A 19,930-nucleotide genomic window follows, 5' to 3' on the forward strand; every position below is an offset into this window, starting at 1 on the left:
AAACCGAAGGGTTCGATTCTCAATGCCAGCAGGAAATGACTGAGGTGTCCTTGAGCAAGGAACAGCAAAATGGCAGCCCACTGCTCTGCGTGTGCGTTTGCGTGTGTTCGTTCACTGGCTTCCAGTGTGTGTGTGTTCACTACTCACTGCTCTTAATGTGTGTGCACTAACTTGGATGGGTTAAATTGCGAATCCCTTCACTATGTTTAGTAAACAGAAGTCTTCCTGCAGACTTCAGTTCCAGCACTGCTCCAACACTCTTCCCTGTTATACCATGAACACCTTGAGTATCTGGTTCAGGTGTGTTCAGGTTGGAGCTGAACTCTACAGGAGGAGCAGGGTTGGAGACCCCTGGAGTAGTGAGCACATTTTCCTTAAGGTGTGCCTTTAGCCCCATTGCACCCTACACTCTTGGATAACTAGAATTCTGCTTGCTGATTGGATTTTTTAAATGATTTTGGTTCTGTTTTCACAAGTGGTATTTTGTCAAAAGTCTTTGTTTTACATGTTTCATATCCCCCTTGGTGCTGAATAAATGCTAATGTGCTGGACTACAGCTGACACAGTCATCAGAATAGAGATTACACTTATATTATCCAACCAAACTGACATATAAATACAATTAATACAAATATTTATACAAGTTAAGTACGATTAAAGAACAGGATTAGTGTAGGATTTTTTACAGTATTTTTACAACAGTACAGTGGTTGCATTGTAAAACAATACATTTAAATACTTTGCTGTAAATGGTAAATCTCAAATGAATAAATAATGAAGCCTGTCTTCAACATTTGGACATATATTAATCAACATCCACTGTGAATATTCTTGTTGAATATCTCGCCGTGGGAAAAACCTTCATGCATGATTAATTCATGCTTGACATTGCTCTGTTGTCATTGCAAGCCTAATCTATGGCGTGAAGGAGTGTGACATGGGAATTACATGACATGCTTATTGGCCATCAAAAATGTTCGTAATTTGAACGGTAAAATACTGTAAAAAAGCAATGTAAAAGACATGTTAATTGCTTAATTGCGTATGTACCCTTGTTATATACCGTGAAAAACTGTAATAGCTCTTACGGGACATTTCGTGTAGTTTTACAGTAAAATACTGTTAAATGTACGGATTTTGGAAGTACACTGAAAAAAAAACCTTACCGTTACATTTACCATAACTTACCGTAAAAAGTACGGTAGCAATTTTTGTGTTTTACATCATTGAACTTAAATTAACGGTAAAAACCTGCTAGCTGTGGTTGACAGTCCTTTACCGTAAAATATATGGTAGAAATATTTTAGTCTTCACGGCACTGAACTAAAGTTTACGGTAAAAAACTGGCAGCTGGTTGTATAAAATACGGTAGTAATATTTTAGGTTTTATGGCATTGAACTTCAGTTTATGGTAAATTTTTTTTAAAAAACCTGCCAGCTGTGGTTGCCTGTAATTTAAAAATGTTGTATGTACAATTTGTCATAAAAGATATTATTGAGAATTACCAGAGGTTTAGACGTTGATGTTTACCACAACTTACCGTAAAAAGTACGGTAGCAATTTTTGTGTTTTACATCATTGAACTTAAATTAACGGTAAAAACCTGCTAGCTGTGGTTGACAGTCCTTTACCGTAAAATATATGGTAGAAATATTTTAGTCTTCACGGCACTGAACTAAAGTTTACGGTAAAAAACTGGCAGCTGGTTGTATAAAATACGGTAGTAATATTTTAGGTTTTATGGCATTGAACTTCAGTTTATGGTAAAACATTTTTTAAAAACCTGCCAGCTGTGGTTGCCTGTAATTTAAAAATGTTGTATGTACAATTTGTCATAAAAGATATTTTTGAGAATTACCAGAGGTTTAGACGTTGATGTTTTATTGAAAATAATATGCAGTCACCAGTATGGAGATGAGTGTTTGCTTTAGTTGGGCTCTTCGCTCTTGACCCTTGAATTTTTAATGTTAGCATTTCTCAGACTGCTTTAACTGTGTGTTTAAAAAACACATTTGTTAGGGCATTAAAATCAGAGAGAAAATGTGATCAGGTGTTGTTAGCTATTTATTGATGATGTCAAAATCATCATATAGTGGCCTAATACACTGATCTCATACAGAGTCTATCTTTCATTGTATGAGGAATGTTAAATGCCAATATATTTCAGTTTATTGAGTATAATAATTCTGTGACACTATGCAAGCTAGCAGCGACAATCTGAAGAACTTTAAAAACCACACGATGTACAAAAAAGATTTTAAACTTAAACTGCATGCTCTAGTCTAGACCAACACATAGATCAAGAATCAGCGTATGAATCTCAACAATGGTTACAATCAACAAAATAATCAGATAAAACTCTGAACATCACAAAACAAGCTACTAAAAAGTTGCAACAAAAACAACAGCAAAAATAAAAGCAGATAATAATAAAAGAAAATACTGAGGCAAAGCAGCATAATTTATTCATGCTGCAATGCATGCTGGGAGATATTGGTGAGTTTTTGATTGATGGATCCAATCATGCACTGCACTTTTATCATCACCATTGTTGAGATTCACATGCTGATTCTTGATGTCTGTGTGTGTCTGAAAGATACAGTAGTTCAAACCTATATTGAGTGCAGAAGTCTCAAGATCATAACAATGATGGATCTCATGCAGTAAAAATATAGAGCTACTTCAATCAATAATGTAACAACATTATCAAAGATAAGACTCTAAAAGAACTCAGTGAATAAGGCAACTACATGATGATTATATACTCATCAATACACAGCCAACATCACCGGACTCATTTTCTCTCTGATTTTCTTACCATAATCAATGTGTTTTATAGACACAGAGTTACAGCAGACAGAGAAAAACTAATGTTAGAAAGTCAAGGGTCAAGAACCCCATAAAGCAAATACTGATCACCATCATGGTAACTTCAAATGAAACAATACATCATCAACATCTAAACCTCTGTTAATTCTCAAACAGAACTGTAAACGTCTGACAGAAATAAAGTCAGTCTGGTTAGTAATAATTAAAGCTGGTACAGCTGTTTGTGGAGTTGTTTAATCCTCCTCTGATGAGATCTTCACAGATTTAATGTCTTCTTTTCTCTTCAGTGGATTTCATCTAAGGATGTGGCTGAAGTCAGTTATAGTTCTTGTTGTTTCTCTATATTGACATTCCCAGAATTCCCTGCGTGACACTTCACATTGATGTTATTTCATTTAAACAATTATGTTTCTTTTTATTTTTTGTTATCAGTTATGTACATTTGGGGTTTTATATTACATTATATATTGTTTAATGAATGTGTATGGCATTATTTGGAGTCATGTGTGTGCCATGAGGAGCCATGATGGTCATGATGGTGTTTTGTATTTATGTGTATGACACTGTGCACCTTATATATATTGTGTGCCTCAGCTTGTGGAAAACTAAAGGTGAACTGAATCATAATGTGGTTTTCTTTTTTTACCACCTGTATTATTATGGTGGTTATCAGTACATTACAAATATATAAAGCAGATTTTATACTTTAGGGAAAATTAATAATAATATTTGTCGGCTAATGAAACATAAGGGTTGTCCCGTAAAAACTAAAAGATCGCTACTGTATTGTAATGGTAAATTACTGGGAACCACAGCTGATGTTTTGTTTATTTATTTATAGTTCAAAGTAAGGTTGCTACAATATTTTTTACGGTAAAATACTGGCATCCAAGCTGACGTTTTCTTACCGTAAATTTCACAGGTTTTCTTTACATTGTGTTTTTTTTGCCCGTAAATTTAAGTCCCGTAAAAAATAAAAGGTGTCCACCATATTTTTTACGGTAAAATACTGGCAACCACAGCTGCCGGTATTTTACCGTAAATTTCACAGTTTTTGTTTAACAGTGCACCTTCCTCCTCCAAGCACAGAAGTGTTCCTCAGTGGGTTGAGGAAAGGTAATATGGCGAGAGACATAGGGTCATGAACCGAAGATGATCTTGAACTATTCCCAAACCAGCTCTGCATGATGGAAACTGACATTGTCCCCTCACAATAACACAAGACAGGGGATTTCTTCACCCTGAAAGGCCTGCTAGAGTACATTTTTGAAAAACTATCAGGTGTTCAGTGTCATATGATCCAAGAAATGTAAACCCTGCCACACCATCTTCATATTTAGCCACTCACATTGAGACGGTTCCCTCATACTTTATTCACCATTTACTGTACCGTAAAAGTATTGTGAATAGTAAGCAGACTTGTAGATCTTTGTAGGTTATGGTTAACTAACCTAGCAGTCTCCACGGTAAGGCCTCTGTTAACCATATGCTCAAGAATGATGGCCTGTACTTCATTTGAAAGATTAATTAAGATTATTTGGATTAAACGATAGATGTGTAGTAAAATGAAAAAGAAGAGATATAAAGTAAAACTTTGATAGTAATAGCATTATAAAAGCCAGTTACTGTGAATTAAATATATATATGGATGTTGATTTGTGTATTCTACTAATGTAAAAATATGCTAAAGTGTATTTTGATGATCTGTTGTGAAATAAGTACTAAGAGTTTTGAAAATGTACTTCTTGCTTGTGAAATTTGCACCACCACACTTAACATCATAGTTCCCAAAAAGCTTGACGTCAGCTTGATGTTTAGAATAATATTCCATAGCCCTTCCTCTATCCGTAACACTAATTCTCTAATGTAAAACACTACTAAAATACTTATGAATCCCTAAAGTTTGCATGAAAGGACAGTTGATAAGAACATTGTTCAAGCTTCGCAACCCCATGGCTTACCATAACCCTGCCCTTATCCTTGTTCCTAAAATTTGATTGAGATGTTCTTCCAGTACCAACAAGAATGTAAATCCAGGATCATGTCAGCCAGAAAAACCTTCCTTTATAATTGAATGTTCTCAATCTCCCCTCATTAAGGGTCACCAAACAAGGGAAACCCTCAAGGCTCTGTGTTAGGCCCACTTCTGTTTTTCTCATGCACCCATAATTGTGTTACAAAACTCAAGTCATTGACGTTTGTGGATGATATAATGTCACTGATCACAGACGGTGCAGAGCATGTATAAAGAGAGGAAGTTGAAACAAGGACATTGTGAGAGGACAACAACCTCTGTCTGAACAATAGTGGAAATATGGATATAATCATGGATTAAAGGACACATCAGAGATGAAACACACCTAGATACACGTGGTCAAAAAAATAAAAACCTTGATAGTGCCTCCTTTTTTCAAAGATTAGATTTAAAATGGTTACATGAAAGTAAATATCTAGGCCAATCTCGCTATTAACAGTAGCTCATTTAATTGCATAATAGCCATGGGAGTAACTCTTCCTGCCTGGTAGCGTGAGGCCCTACAGGCTCAGGGAAGGCTTTGTGGGCTAGCCTACCCAACATAATGGACATAAACTCAGGTGTCGTCAGATGGTCAGTTCTGGATAGATTGACCTTGTTTACTGCAGTTGAAGACTTCAACACATAGTCAAAAACAAAAAGACTACTAAATAATGTAATCCGAACAATAAAATGTATTAAATAAAAAAAATAAAGTGTGTCTGAGTTTGGACTTTTGTGTTTTTTCCTGTTTCTGTTTCATGTTTGTAGTCTTTTGTAGTTGTTCATGTTGATTAGTCCCTGAATGTTCCCCGGTGTGTCTTGTTCGTCTCATTACCCCATTGCCCTTGTGGTTTGTCAGTTGATGTTTGGTGTTTCATGCATGTACCAGCTATCTGTGCTCTCTGCGTTTCCTGGCTGTTGTTCTGTTTGGATTATTATTAAACTCCTGCACTTAAATTCGCTTCTTCACTCGCTTTCCTTTCACCCAGCATTACAATTCCTTTCCATTTTAATTAAAATTCTGCATCCTGTTTGCATCCTCAAAAGACACAATTGACATAATTCTGTATCATTGCAACTGATCATTCAGAATTTCATAAGCACTGGTGACTGTAAGATATGACTGCTGAAGTATTGCATGTGATGTTGGTCAGAGATTTGAATGTTTACATTGAAACTAATTGCCCTTTATGATGGCAAACCTTTCAGCATCAGCCCTGGGCAAAGGCACAATCAAAGTGGCAAAATGGAATAGAATTAGACTAATCAATGGAGAAATCTATCAGTTAATCAGTTAGAACAAATGTGTTTGTACAAGTGACACATAAATACACATGCAATGCATGTGAATGCTGAAGGAAAATTGTACATTTTCATTCAGCATATGATTATATTAAACTTATATATTATAACAAACAGCCATGAAAACGTCTCGGTTTTTATTGTAACCCTCGCTCCCTGAAGGAGGGAACGGGAGACGTAACGTCGACGTGACGACGTAATTGGGATCGCCTTGAGAGACCAATCTACTTTCGAGAGTATTAAAACGAGCCAATGCATATTGGCATGCGATAATTGCATCAGCTGCTCTGCTTGCAGCGCGAGCATTTAACGAGCAGAAGGTGCGTCGCATATTGTTTTACACTGAGGAGCCAAGACGTGTTCGGCCGCACAGCGATGGTCAGCAACCGTGGCGACAGGACGTTATGTCTCCCGTTCCCTCCTTCAGGGAACGAGGGTTACATTAGTAACCGAGACGTTACCTTTCAGTGGCCACAGTTGCTGCCACATCCAGCGCCCTACTCAAGACTCTCAGACACCCAACTGACTGAAGGCCTGCATAGAGGGAGTTTGAACTGCTGTTCCTTTATAACCCACAGAGTGGAACTCTTGGATAACACTGGGAAAGCGTGCCTTTCCAGGGGAGAGGGACGCTGTGGAAGCCACATCCTGCCCGAATGGAGGTAACATGTGGAGATACACATATGGACTGGCCGGAAGGGGCAGTGCAACATATGGAATGTCACTGGGGTGGCTCCAGCCTGAGAAGGGGGAGGCTACACCGGACAGTGACGAAAGAGCGGACTTTGCCAAGGGAAAGACACGGGCTCACCGCAGAGAGCTGGTCGTGGAAGAATACTCATATGGGATCGCCGCAGGGATCACCACATATGGAACCCAGCCTAGCACAAGTTACACAAGCATATGAGCACTAGGCCTGGTGTCAGACGCTCCGCAACGTCTGACTGCCGGAGGGGTGCGGAGAAACTCTACAGGGTTCGCCTAAGTGGGGAACTCGACTGGAGCAGAAAAGCACACGTATCCGCTCCATGTGGAGGGGAGTGGACCAAAATGCATGCAGGTCCCCTACCCTCTTGATTGAAGCCAATGCAACCAGGAGTACTGTTTTACAAGACAGAATTTTTAACTCCGCTGACTGCAAAGGCTCAAAGGGTGGTCTCTGAAGTGCCGAAAGGACCAGAGACAAATCCCAAGAGGGTATAGAGAGTGGGCGAGGCGAACTTAGTCTCCTCGCCCCCCTCAGGAACCTGACGATCAGGTCGTGCTTTCCCAGCCATTTACCTTCAACTGAATCGTGATGTGCAGCAATAGCGGTGACATACACTTTAATGGTGGAGGGAGACAGCCTTCGCTCCAACCCATCTTGCAGGAAGGAAAGCACGGCTCTGACCGAGCAAGTCCGGGGGTTCTCCTCGTGAGAAGAACACATCTCAACGAACAGGTTCCACTTCAACGCATAGAGAATTACTAAATTACTAAATCAGCATACTATCATTTGAAAAATATTGCAAGAATTAGATGCTTTGTTTCCAGTCAAGACTTAGAGAAACTTGTGCATGCTTTTATCACCAGCAGGGTGGATTATTGTAATGGACTCCTCACTGGCCTTCCTAAAAAGACCATAAGACAGTTGCAGCTCATACAGAACGCTGCTGCCAGGATTCTAAGCAGAACCAGAACATATGAACATATCACACCAGTCCTCAGGTCTTTACACTGGCTCCCAGTTACATTTAGGATTGATTTTAAAGTATTATTACTGGTATATAAATCATTCAATGGCCTAGGACCTCAATATATTGCAGATATTCTCACTGAATATAAACCCAACAGATCACTCAGATCATTAGGATCACATCAGCTTGAAATACCAAGGGTTCACTCTAAGCACGGAGAGTCTGCTTTTAGCTATTATGCCAGCCGCAGCTGGAACCAGCTTCCAGAGGAGATCAGATGTGCTCCTACAGTAGTTACATTCAAATCCAGACTCAAACACATCTGTTTAGCTATGCATTTACTGAATGAGCACTGTGCCACTGTTCGTCCGACTGTTTTTACTGTACTTTATTTTATTTTTTATTCTAAACTGTTTTAATTATTCTTATTCTTATTTGTTTTGATTATTTTATTTTCTCCTATGTAAAGCACTTTGAATTACCATTGTGTATGAAATGTGCTATATAAATAAACTTGCCTTGCCTTGCCTTGCCTAGAGGCGCCTCGTAGAGGGGGCTCTAGCGGAAGTGAAGGTGTCAACTGAGAGAGCAGGTCCTCTTTCAGAGCAATGGGCCAAGGAGGGGCTGTCAGGAGGAGCACTAGTTCGGGGAACCATGTCCGGTTGGGCCAATACAGTGCAACTAACAAGACCTGCTCCTTGTCCTCCCTGACCTTGCACAAGGTTTTTGCAAGAAAGCTCACTGGGGGAAATGCATACTTGCGTAGGCCCCGGGGCCAGCTGTGTGCCAGAGCATCTGTGCCGACTGACCCCTCGGTCAGGGAATAGAACAACTAGCAGTGATACGTGTCCGGGGCGGCAAACAGATCTACCTGTGCGGTCCCGAAGCACCTGAATATCACCTGGACCACCTGGGGATGGAGTCGCCATTCTCCTGGTAGCACCCACTGCCGTGAGAGCTCGTCGGCTGCATGGTTGAGCAGGCCCGGAATAAAAACGGCACGAAGCAACCTCAGATGCTTCTGACTCCAGAGGAGAAGATGGCGGGCGAGTTGTGACATCCAACGGGAGCCTAGACCACCCTGGCGGTTGATGTATGCAACGGTCGCAGTGCTGTCCGAACGGACCAGTACATGCTTGCCTAGTAGCAGCGTTTTGAAGCGGCCCTGCGCAAGATGTACTGCTAACAACTCGAGGCAGTTGGTGTGCCAATGCAGTTGAGGCCCCATCCACAGACCTGAAGCTGCATGCCCGTTGTACGTCGCCCCCCAGCCGGTGGCAGAGGCATCCGTGGAGACCACAGAATGCCGGGACATTTGTTCTAGGGGAACACCTGCCCGTAGGAACGAAGGGTCCGACCACAAGCTGAGAGTTTGGCGACAGTGCGGGGTCACTTGGATCGTGGAGCCAGTGTTGGAGCGGCCTCATATGAAGCAATCCGAGTGGCGTTACCGCAGTTGCAGATGCCATATCCCCCAGGAGCCTCTGAAAAGTTTCAGTGGTGCCGCTGTTCTGCGTCTGAGCGTGTTCACGCAGTTCAACACTGACTGGACGCGGGCCTCGGTGAGGCGCGCTGTCATGTTGATCGAGTCCAGCTCTTTACCGAGAAAAGAGATCCTCTGCCCGGGGGTGAGTTTGCTCTTTTCCCAGTTGAACCAAAGCCCTAGGAGGCTGAGGTGACTGAGCACCATGTCCCTGTGTTCCCACAACTGCTCTCACGACTGGGCGAGAATAAGCCAGTCGTCGAGGTAGTTGAGAATGCGAACACCACGCTCGCACATGGGAGCAATGGCCACCTCCGCGACTTTCGTGAAGACACAGGGCGACAGGGCCAGCCCGAAGGGTAAGACTTTGTACTGATATGCCCGTCCATCATACGCAAAGCGAAAAAACGGTCTGTGTCGAGGGAGAATCGGACATGAAAGTACGCGTCCTTCAGATCGATCGCTGCAAACCAATCTTGGGGACGGATGCACTTGAAAATGCGTTTCTGCGTAAGCATCTTGAACGGCAGCCTGTGAAGGGGCCGGTTCAGGACACGCAGGTCCAAGATAGGTCGTAACCCACCACTTTTATTGGGTACAATGAAGTACGGGCTGAAGAAAACGGTCTTCATATCGGCTGGAGGGACCGGCTCGATTGCGTCCCTCGCCAATAGGACTGCAATCTCTGCCAGGTGAAGGCCGGGGGATGCTGGGCCAACTGAATCGCATAACCGAGTCTGATGGTACGGATGAGCCAGCGAAACGGGCTGGGAAGTGCTATCCAGGCTCCCAGACACTGAACAAGTGGGACCAACAGCAAGACAGACGTACCCGAGGTGGGGCAGCGCGGCGGAATGCAGGGACCCGACTCAGGGCCTGAGTGGGGTCTGAGTGTGCAACACTAACCTGACTCCACCGATCGCCAGGGGATGAGTGAGACGGCATAGGCGCGGCCTCGAGCACATCAGGCTACCGCTGGCAAAGCAAGAAGGGGAAGAGGGTGGCAAGGCATAGCGTCGCACACCGCCAACCTTGCTCTCTTGGGACCCAGAGATAGAGAAGCTGCTTTTGCTGAATTTGGTACCGCTGGCTGAGACGCCAGTGGCGGAACAGAATGATTCAAGAAAAGTTCTCCGCCCGGCCCTCCTCCGGGGAAGAGCAGCTGACTCTGGGTCGCCCGTCTCAGGGCTGCTGAGACAGGTGGTGCCGTCTTCCTGCGAAAGCTCAACGTCACAGTAGAGCTGGCTGTGGCAGAGTTTTTCTTTTTTTTCTTTTTTTGCAGGGGACTGACACCCTTGGCGACAAACAGACTGCGGTGCAGCCCACCAGTGACTCAGGGAGCACATTGTGGCAAGCCTTTTGGTTACCTCAGCCTGCTTTTGAACTGCAGAGAACCGCTGGGCACAGTCTCCAACAGTGTCGCCGAAAGGCCACCTCGTGAGATGGGAGCATTGAGAAAGCGAACTTTGGCGAGGTCTCATACCTCTGCAAGGTTTAGCCAGGGGGCGTTTCTGGACCACTAGGGTGGACATCAGGGCCGAGGGCCAGCGCTGTGACTTTAAACACGGTCAGTCACCAGGCGCAGCTCAACCCCGACTCAGAACTACCCTGCAGGGAAGAGGTGGTCTGCAGTAGCACTGCCGCCCCACCGTTGAGGGTAGTGAGAGGAAAAACTTTCTGCCGCTTTTGGCACGTTTGGCTTGCCATATTGGCATCAAAATGCTTCCATACTGCAAAACGTTTTTCACACACATCTCCACTCCAGCGTCTCATACACCTTCAGTCTTCATACCTGTAAAAAGATTCATTCCACTCATCGACTGCACACCGCTCTCCATATTATCTTTGTTCATATCACTTACCTTCATTCTGTTCCGGCTCTGTGTTAATGAACTCCTGTTAACTTCATATCCATCTCTTGAGTCTGCTTCCATAACAAAATTATCAGAAGATATTTTTTATTGTGCTACAATTACAGTAGATGTATATGTATATATATATATATATATATTTTTTTTTTTTTTTTTTTTTTTTTTTACAAACATTAAACCAGTGAAAAGTTTGGACACATTTATTATGACTGTTTCCCACATTTTAGATTAATAGTCCAACCAAAAATAAATACCAAATGAATAACAAAGGAAAATTATTTTATAATTTAGTATTATTGAGTATTGGAGGTGGAGGAACATGCTAGACATGTGTTAGCTGCTCTTCCTTTACTGTTCACAACTAGGCTAAATAAAAAAATACATTTATTTATAATTAAATTGATATATTTTATAATTATTGATGAAGAAAATAATATTTATGTAATTATTCATTTGTTTTGTTTAGTAAAGAAATTCACATTTACACTAGGCAAAAATGTATTAATTTCAAGCATTTAAGAAAAACTTGTTTTTATGGTTTGAGAAAATATGATTTACTGATTTACTACTAGTCAATTCCAATGACTAAAATCTTGTAAAGTCCAATGTTTTGACTGGTCATGGCTCTTTTCGATTTCGTATAGGCTACTCCAAATTATCACGAACATGATTAAACGAACATTAAATATTGTAAAAATGTTGACCTTTAACACCTTTTTAAAAATGATTCCAGAGATAGGCTACAATTTGGAGGAAACTAGAACAATGTTCAGTGACTATACCACATGGATTATGTAAGTGTAATTCAAATAACACGTAATACCCACAGAACATTGCATAATATCCAGCCAGCAAATGTCTGTTTCCCCCTGTAAACTGTGAAAGCCCCTCCTGGTGCAGCAAACAGCGTATCTGACCTTCACATTAATACAGATTAACCGCACGCAGAGTGCATTAGATGGCACAGGACCGTCTTTAAGGGTCCGGTGGCAGTGCTGGGTATTTTAACTTTTGGACTGCTTCTAGAAGCGTGCATGGCTATATGTTGAGGCGCGCATCATGCACGCGGATGTCTCATTTCTACTGTGCGCGTGCTTTCTCTCCACCGGAGCGCTTCAGACCTGCAGCCAAATCAGGTGAGAGCATTTACACACTCATGCGTTCATCTGTTCAAACCAAACCAGGTGAGAGCATCCACACACTCATGCGTCCATCGGTTCACTCGTACGATTTGCTCCTGAGATAGCGTTGGTTATTCATGGCAAGAGTGGACGAAACGGAGAATGTACGCGCTGGAGTGCAGACGGGACGCCTATATGCCGCTGCATGAGTGAGGATGAGGATGGCATGATTCACTTGGTGTCTTGTATTCAATAATTATTTAATGTTTATATTGTTATTTCTGCCATAGTTACGATACAAAAGTAAAATAAACAATATATAATACAAATATATATATATATATTATATATAAATATATATATATATATATATATATATATATATATAAATTCAAAACGAAAAAAGAAAGAAATTAAATGTGAAAAAAGCTTTGAATTTGATTGTGCAGTTAAATTTACTTGTCTTAATTTTAGGACTGATGAAAAATGTAGGGGAAAAAAAGTAGAACAAAGCATAACAATTTCTAGGCATTTAATCAGTTGTAAACCAATGTGTGGCATTGTTGATGTGAGCTGCTTTGTAAAGATGATTTCTACTAAAGCATGTCCATCTCTTTATTTGGATTATTCTCAAATCGTGCTGAAAAACATGATCACCACGAGTGCTGGCATCATTACAGCAAAAAGGGATATTACAAATACTAAGACCAGTGATCTCCACTGTACTTATGGGTATTATTATTCAAAATCATGCATACAAAAATTCTTTCACAGCATAATGCATGTGTCTGATGAGTTGTTGCTGCTCTGATATCGAATGATCATGTCACTTCCTGCATTTGTCAGATCCAAACGAGAAACCACCAGAAAAGAGAGAGAAGCTCGTAAACCTGGCAGGTACAACAACAACTACTGTCAAATTTATCATACGCATACATTTCATTTTCTTCAATAGAAAAAAAAAAAGAATAAACCATATAATTTGCAAGAATTCTCAGGTTAAAGGCACCACTGTTGCAATCCCGACATGAGTGTAACATTAAAATTAAAGTAATAAGAATAATATTACAAAAAAAAAATTCATGCTGGGTAGAAATGAACACAAACAGCTATGATGTGTTGCAAAAAATAGCTGACTTATCCAGACAATTAATTACATGATGCAATTGTCAGGTTTATGTTCAGTTATGGATTTGTGTTTCATTGATTCCCTGTGCTCTGTTCCTGCTTCCATTGTTCCCTATTTTTCCACTTCTTTTCTGTTATTAAGCCTTCTTTTCTCCGTAGTAACCTACGATTTTCACCTGTGTCTCGTTTAGTTTTTTGCTTACCTGTATGCATTTTTACCCCTCAGTTTTCAGTTGTTTTTGTTGGTTCTCGTTGCATGTAGTGTTTTTTTCTTTCTCCTGTCTTGGATATTGTTCTCCTGAATGCTTTTGTTTTGATAATTGAAGTTTTTGACTTTTGGAATTTGATCCACACCTTTATCATAATGTTTTTGTGAACTCTTTTACTTGTTTATTTCTCGGTTTAACAGCACCTTACTGATGAGAAGTCCAGACGTCACAAAAGCTCCCTTCACAAAATCAGAACAACTCCTCAAGTTAGATGACCATGACTTCACCATGAGGCCTGGCTTCGGAGGTGAGACAAGAAGAAAACGTTGAGCCCCTAAAAAATGCTGAAATTATGAAAAGATGTAAGAAAGCACTGACAGATATTGTTAAGTTGAGTTTCCAGGCTCAGAAATTATGGGCAGTTGTCTAAAACAATATAAATGTATTATAGTTTAACTCTAAAATATATAAATAATCAAGCTTATTGTTGGTTATTCTACCGAATCTAATTTTATTAAGTGTTACATTTGAGTTTTTATAACATTTTATTACAACATAAATGGATGATTACTTTTTTTTTCTTTTTAGACGATTTCTGCTTGCTCTAATCATGATTTTATTGGCTTTATTTGTGGTGCATATGGACTAATAAGCAACCTATGGTTTTCATTACTGCATTAATGGCAGATATGAAATACCAAGATCTTAATAAACACCACAAGACTCGGACTTATGTCGGATTTGGACTGACATCACAGGCAATCAGCTTTACATAAGCTCATGGCAGATTATGACACTGATTTACTGTGGCTCTGTGCCACGAGCATCCACTTATCGGCCCGTATCTTCACTAAAGTTCACACAAACTGTAAATACTATACGCTCAGATTAAAACCAGATTAAGGGTTATGAAAATGGTGTCCTGAGGTGAAAAAAAGGACATTTAGGGTTTTTAACAGAGTTTCATGCAAGTTTTTTTTTGTTCCTTGAGTGCTAAAAACGAACACAGAGATTTGCAAGAACTGTCTGATGGTATGGTGAGTCAATAGATATCTGGATTTAAATAGCTTTCTAAGTTTATTAATTTCATATTTCAGCTAAACCCTAGTGTTAATGAGCTATAAAGCAGTAGACCCACAGATCAAGAATCACCTTACAATCACAAAGTCTTTAACTGTGGTTTGTAGATGATGATTGGATGGTCTATTGCAAAAGTTTTATGTATTGTGGCAAAATTTTATACAATTTTCTGTGAGTGTTTGTTTTCATCTAATGTGTGTCAAGATAAACTGGGAAAAAAGCTTTTGAGTAATGTGGGGCACTTTTTAAAATCTATTCTGATCAATTAAGATCATTTATATTTTATCAATTAACATTAGCATTTCATATAGCAATTACACAGCAAAATCCCCAGTGTTAAATCAACACTGCTCAGAGTACATATGATCCCACTCTACAGAGTGTTAAAGTAACACTGAAGCAGTGTTAAAGTTAATGAGATAATTATGTGATTAATTAAGTGATGATTGAGTATTAGTGATGAACACCTGCTGTTAACAAGCAGAATCATTGAAGGAAAGAAAAACACAAGAACCACAACTGACTTCCAGTCACAGCCTTAGATTAAATCAGATGACGATAGAAAGAAGACATTAAATCTGTGAAGATCTCAGCAGAGGAGGATTAAACAACTCCTCAAACAGCATCACTAGCTTCACTTATTACTAACCAGACTGACTTTATTTCTGTCAGACGTCAACAGAAGTTTTTATTGAGAATTAACAGAGGTTTAGATGTTGATGTTTTAAAGTCACCATTTAAAAAAATCACCATTATGTTGAACAGTGCTTCCTTTAGTTGGGCAATTTGACTCTTGACTTCTTATGTGAATGTATGGTCTTTGTTATAGTGTTTACCAAAACACATAATTTGTTGCAAAGAAAGCCAAAAACAAAGGTAGTCTGGAAATAGGCCTATAGTTTACAACTTAATAAAGAACAAAAAAATGACCAAAAGTTGTAATATGTTATTAATAGTTTTCTTTCAACAACATTAATTTTTGTTTATACAGATCGGACATTAAGCTGATTATTTTTTTTAATATTGGGAAAGTAATCTTTGGACACACACACACAGACATCAATAATCCACATATGAATCTCAACAATGGTGAAATGCTTTATGCCGCAATGCATTCTGGGAGGCACCATAGTTTAAAACTCTTGGCTCCCAGCATGCATTGTAGCATGAAGCATGTCACCATTGTTGAGATTCATATGCTGATTCTTGATATCTGTTTGTTTCTAAAAAATAAACTGTTTGCAATGTATCAGAATGTCTGTTCTGTGTCAAGAAAGGTGAAATTTATTAAAAACAAATTACAACTTTTGGTCAGGGATAAGATTAGAAAACCATTCTATTGTTTTATTATGAAAACTACTTCACCTGAACACCTTTTTTTATTGTTTCCATTGTAACAAATTATGTGCTTTGGTAAACACTGTTACAAAGACCAAAATTGCACTTAAAATGCCAAGAGTCAAACTGCTCAACTAAAGGAAACACTGATCACAATAATGATGACCAAACATTTTAAAACATCGACATCTAAACCTCCGTTCATAGACATCTGACAGAAATAAAGTCAGTCTGGTTAGTAATAAGTGAAGCTGGTAATGCTGTTTGTGGAGTTGTTTAATCCTCCTCTGCTGAGATCTTCAGAGATTTAATGTCTTCTTTTATCTTTATCTGATTTAATCTAAGGCTGTGGCTGGAAGTCAGTTGTAGTTCTTGTGTTTCTCTTTCCTTCAGCGATTTTGCCTGTTAACAGTAGGTGTTTATCACTAATACTCAATCATCACTCAATTAGTCACTTAATTATCTCATTAACTTTAACACTCTGTAGAGTGGGACCATATGCACTCTGAGCAGTGTTGATTTAACACTGGGGATTTTGCTGTGTAGAGTGTGGACATTTGCTAAAAGTCACTAAATGGCCCAACAGAGAGTTAAAGTGTAGATCAAGGTGCAAACAGTCTTATTTACACAAAGAAGATATCCTAACGGTAGGCGAAAACTAACCAAAATGCAACAGCTTAACAAAACACGGGTGCTGTGTTTGAAATCGCCCCTATACTCTCATGCACTATTCCCTACATCACTCCACTAATATAGTCCACTTGAAGGCGTGATAAAAACGAGTGAGTGAATTCGGACACTGAGTGCGCCGGAAGGGCTGCTGTTTGTGTTTGCTGTTTAATAATCATTTGAAACAATAGTAATGAAAAGATTTATCTTGAACCCTGTCATGGAAACTAGCATTTATAAACCTTAATTAAACAATGTAATAATCAAGTAAAAAATGAATTTATACCTGTATGATATTACGCTGTAACCACATTAGATGGATGGATGATTCGGCTGCGGACGCCATCTTCTGGTCGGACGCGGGAATTCATTCGCCATTTAGCATACATCGTTTGTACACTCATTATTGAGGTGAATTATGGGATTGAATGAGTGCACTCGATAATGTCCACTTTCAAGAGTTCACACTTACATACAATTAGAGGGGGTAAAGTTTAATGCGTATTTGGCGTGCTGTCCGGGGGGAGGGCTCCGAGCTCGGCCCGAACCCAGAGTACTCCCCCCTATTTAAGAAGTTAGGACTAGAAGTGTGTAGAAGGGGCGATGGAGGGGGGCTGCTAAACTGTCAATGGATTGAGGTGAGACTGCTGAGTCTATACACCTCTTATCATTGATTGTTGAGTGCTCTCCACCCGTGTTAATTATCTGAACGTGCTCCTCCCGAACTTTGTTAATAAAACATCATATAGTTTTGGACACGACTACAAATGTCTGTCTCCTCAAGTAGTACACTAAGGATATAGGAGTTGATTTCAGCCCGGATCTCGAGTTGCCCACCCCTTACCTGAGTGTACACAGGCACATGGACATAATAATCTATCAGAACTTTTTGCTCCAAACCTGCTCTCGGAGGGTAGGTGTCCTGCAGAGTTCAGCTCCAGCTCGCCTCAACAGCCTGGAAGTTTCTAGTGTAAGACCTTGATTAGCTGGTTCAGGTGTGTTTAACTGACCTATCGGTAAGTCCCTCCCCTCGAATGTAGATGAGCCAATGGCAGTTGAGTATCAGTTGCACGGGGAACTCAGACATCTTTAGGATTTTTTCATAAATATGGTAAAACAATGTGCCTGGGGTCCTTGTAACACTGATTCCGGGTATCCTGAAAGGATGGGCAGGGGTATTTATGTATTAAATCACCGTACTGTGCGCGTGTTCACCAGCGCGTTTCAAAAGTGTTATAGGCCTAAGATTTGCTCGAACGGACCAATTGTCTGCAACTGAAACTCGGTTTATTTATCACTGATTTGGGCGCAGTAACCTGGTTCCCTAAGGATTCAATCCCCAATCCCAATGAAGACGAAAACATTCATTTTCTGGTTGTCATATTAAGTTACAATTAAAGATTACAGAATTACAGTTAAATAGCTGACTGTTCTCACGTCATGTAGAGTGTAGGTCAAAACCACTGATCTATATAATGACATTATATAGATCAGTGGTCAAAACACATAAACGAATGTCTACATTTCAGTACCTCTCCATATTAAACGGGTTAAATGTAAATTAATGTTATCTTACACTGCGGTACATGAACCGTGTTGATCCTGAATGCTGTTTTTTTTTTGCGATCTTGACAACCGTAACATGAGGCTTCTCGCGCTTGCATTGTGATCTGTAAACCCTCGCTTCGAAATGAATCTTGTTACCTACCATATTTATTTTAAAATATTACATATATATCCCTCCATGGCATATTTAAGTCCCACTTGAATGCTCCTCGACAAGAGGTGGTCCTTCTTTGTACAAAATTGATCAAAAATATATTGGAACAAGGTTTTCACCCTGCCAGCTGTCATTGTAAGAAAGTTAGCAACTCTGTTTGTTTGCCCGAGGTCACAACAGTTACTAAGGGGGCGGGGCTTACCGATAGCTGAACTCTGCAGGAAGATTGGACACCCCTGATCTAATCTTACAGAAGTGGGTAATAAATGGATAGATTTGATGAGCAGATTATTTAGGTCTATGGTTAAAGGATTAGTTCACTTTTAAAAAAACTTTTGCTGATAATTTACTCACCCACATGTCATCCAAGATATCCATGTCTTTCTTTCTTCAGTCGAAAAAGAAATTAAGGTTTTTGATGAAAACATTCCAGGATTTTTCTCCATATAATGGACTTCAATGGGGGCCAAACGGTTCAAGGTCCTAATGACAGTTTCAGTGCAGCTTTAAACGATACCAGACGATGAATAAGGGTCTTATCTAGCGAAACGATTGGTAATTTCAAAAATAAATAAAAAACTTTAAGTTTTATAAGCACAAATGCTACGTGACGTCATGTAATACGCAATTACGTTGAAAAGGTCTCACAGAACAGAGCAAGGCGAGCATTTGTGCTTATAAAACTTAAAGTTTTTTATTTATTTTTGAAATTACCAATCGTTTCACTAGATAAGACCCTTATTCATCGTCTGGTATTGTTTAAAGCTGCACTGAAACTGTCATTAGGACCTTGAACCGTTTGGATGTATCTTTGATGTATCCCGATTTAAAAAGGAAAAACTGTGCTTGATTTCAGGTGCCGCGATACCTGTGGGTGTTGATGTTCAGCTTGAGAGCCTGGACACCATCTCTGAAGTGGATATGGTAGGAGATTGACACGTCTTTATAAATATGTCTTCCAGCTTTACAGCTCTTGCATCATGAATGATTGAGTGCTATCATGATCTGAACTGCCACTGGATTTGAAGGATAGCAAGAGCTCTACTTCAACATTTCCAAGCACCCTATAGATGCATTGTCTTTTTTCATATAGAGGGCTCTTAGGAAAGAAATAAGGCTACTGTTCAAACTGTTTTTAATCAGTTGTTAAGATGAATATATGATTGGACTGTGTGTTGCAGGACTTCACCATAACCCTGTACCTGAGACATTACTGGAAGGATGAGCGACTGTCCTTTCCCAGCAACACCAACCAGAGCATGACCTTCGATGGCCGGCTGGTGAAGAAAATTTGGGTACCCGACACATTTTTTGTCCATTCCAAGCGATCCTTCATCCATGACACCACCACAGAGAACGTCATGCTCCGAGTGCATCCCGATGGCAAAGTGCTCTACAGCCTGAGGTAACGTCTCAAATCACACGTACACACACGCACTGATGATCTTGAGCTACAACAAAGCTCTGACACTTTATTCAGGCTTTG

The 19,930-nt window shown here is 40.1% G+C and overlaps 1 protein-coding gene across 2 annotated transcripts in view; it reads left to right on the forward strand.

Moving 5' to 3' along the window:
• The first annotated feature begins 11,929 nt into the window (after window positions 1-11,929).
• Window positions 11,930-19,930, forward strand: part of gabrr1 (gamma-aminobutyric acid type A receptor subunit rho1) — a 28,331-nt gene continuing 20,330 nt past the window's right edge. The window contains exons 1-5 of one of the 2 annotated variants that reach the window (XM_056247000.1): window positions 11,930-12,315; window positions 13,147-13,197; window positions 13,838-13,944; window positions 19,301-19,368; window positions 19,626-19,849. In XM_056247000.1, coding sequence (XP_056102975.1) covers window positions 12,239-12,315; window positions 13,147-13,197; window positions 13,838-13,944; window positions 19,301-19,368; window positions 19,626-19,849 — 527 coding nt within the window. In that variant the 5' untranslated portion in view covers window positions 11,930-12,238. The remainder of the gene's footprint in view (window positions 12,316-13,146; window positions 13,198-13,837; window positions 13,945-19,300; window positions 19,369-19,625; window positions 19,850-19,930) is intronic. The other variant, XM_056246954.1, reaches the window with a different exon arrangement.

Source organism: Rhinichthys klamathensis, unplaced genomic scaffold (genome assembly GCF_029890125.1).
Source record: "Rhinichthys klamathensis goyatoka isolate OS25496 unplaced genomic scaffold, OSU_Roscu_1.1 h1tg000001l_1, whole genome shotgun sequence".
Taxonomy (NCBI): Eukaryota; Metazoa; Chordata; class Actinopteri; order Cypriniformes; family Leuciscidae; genus Rhinichthys; species Rhinichthys klamathensis.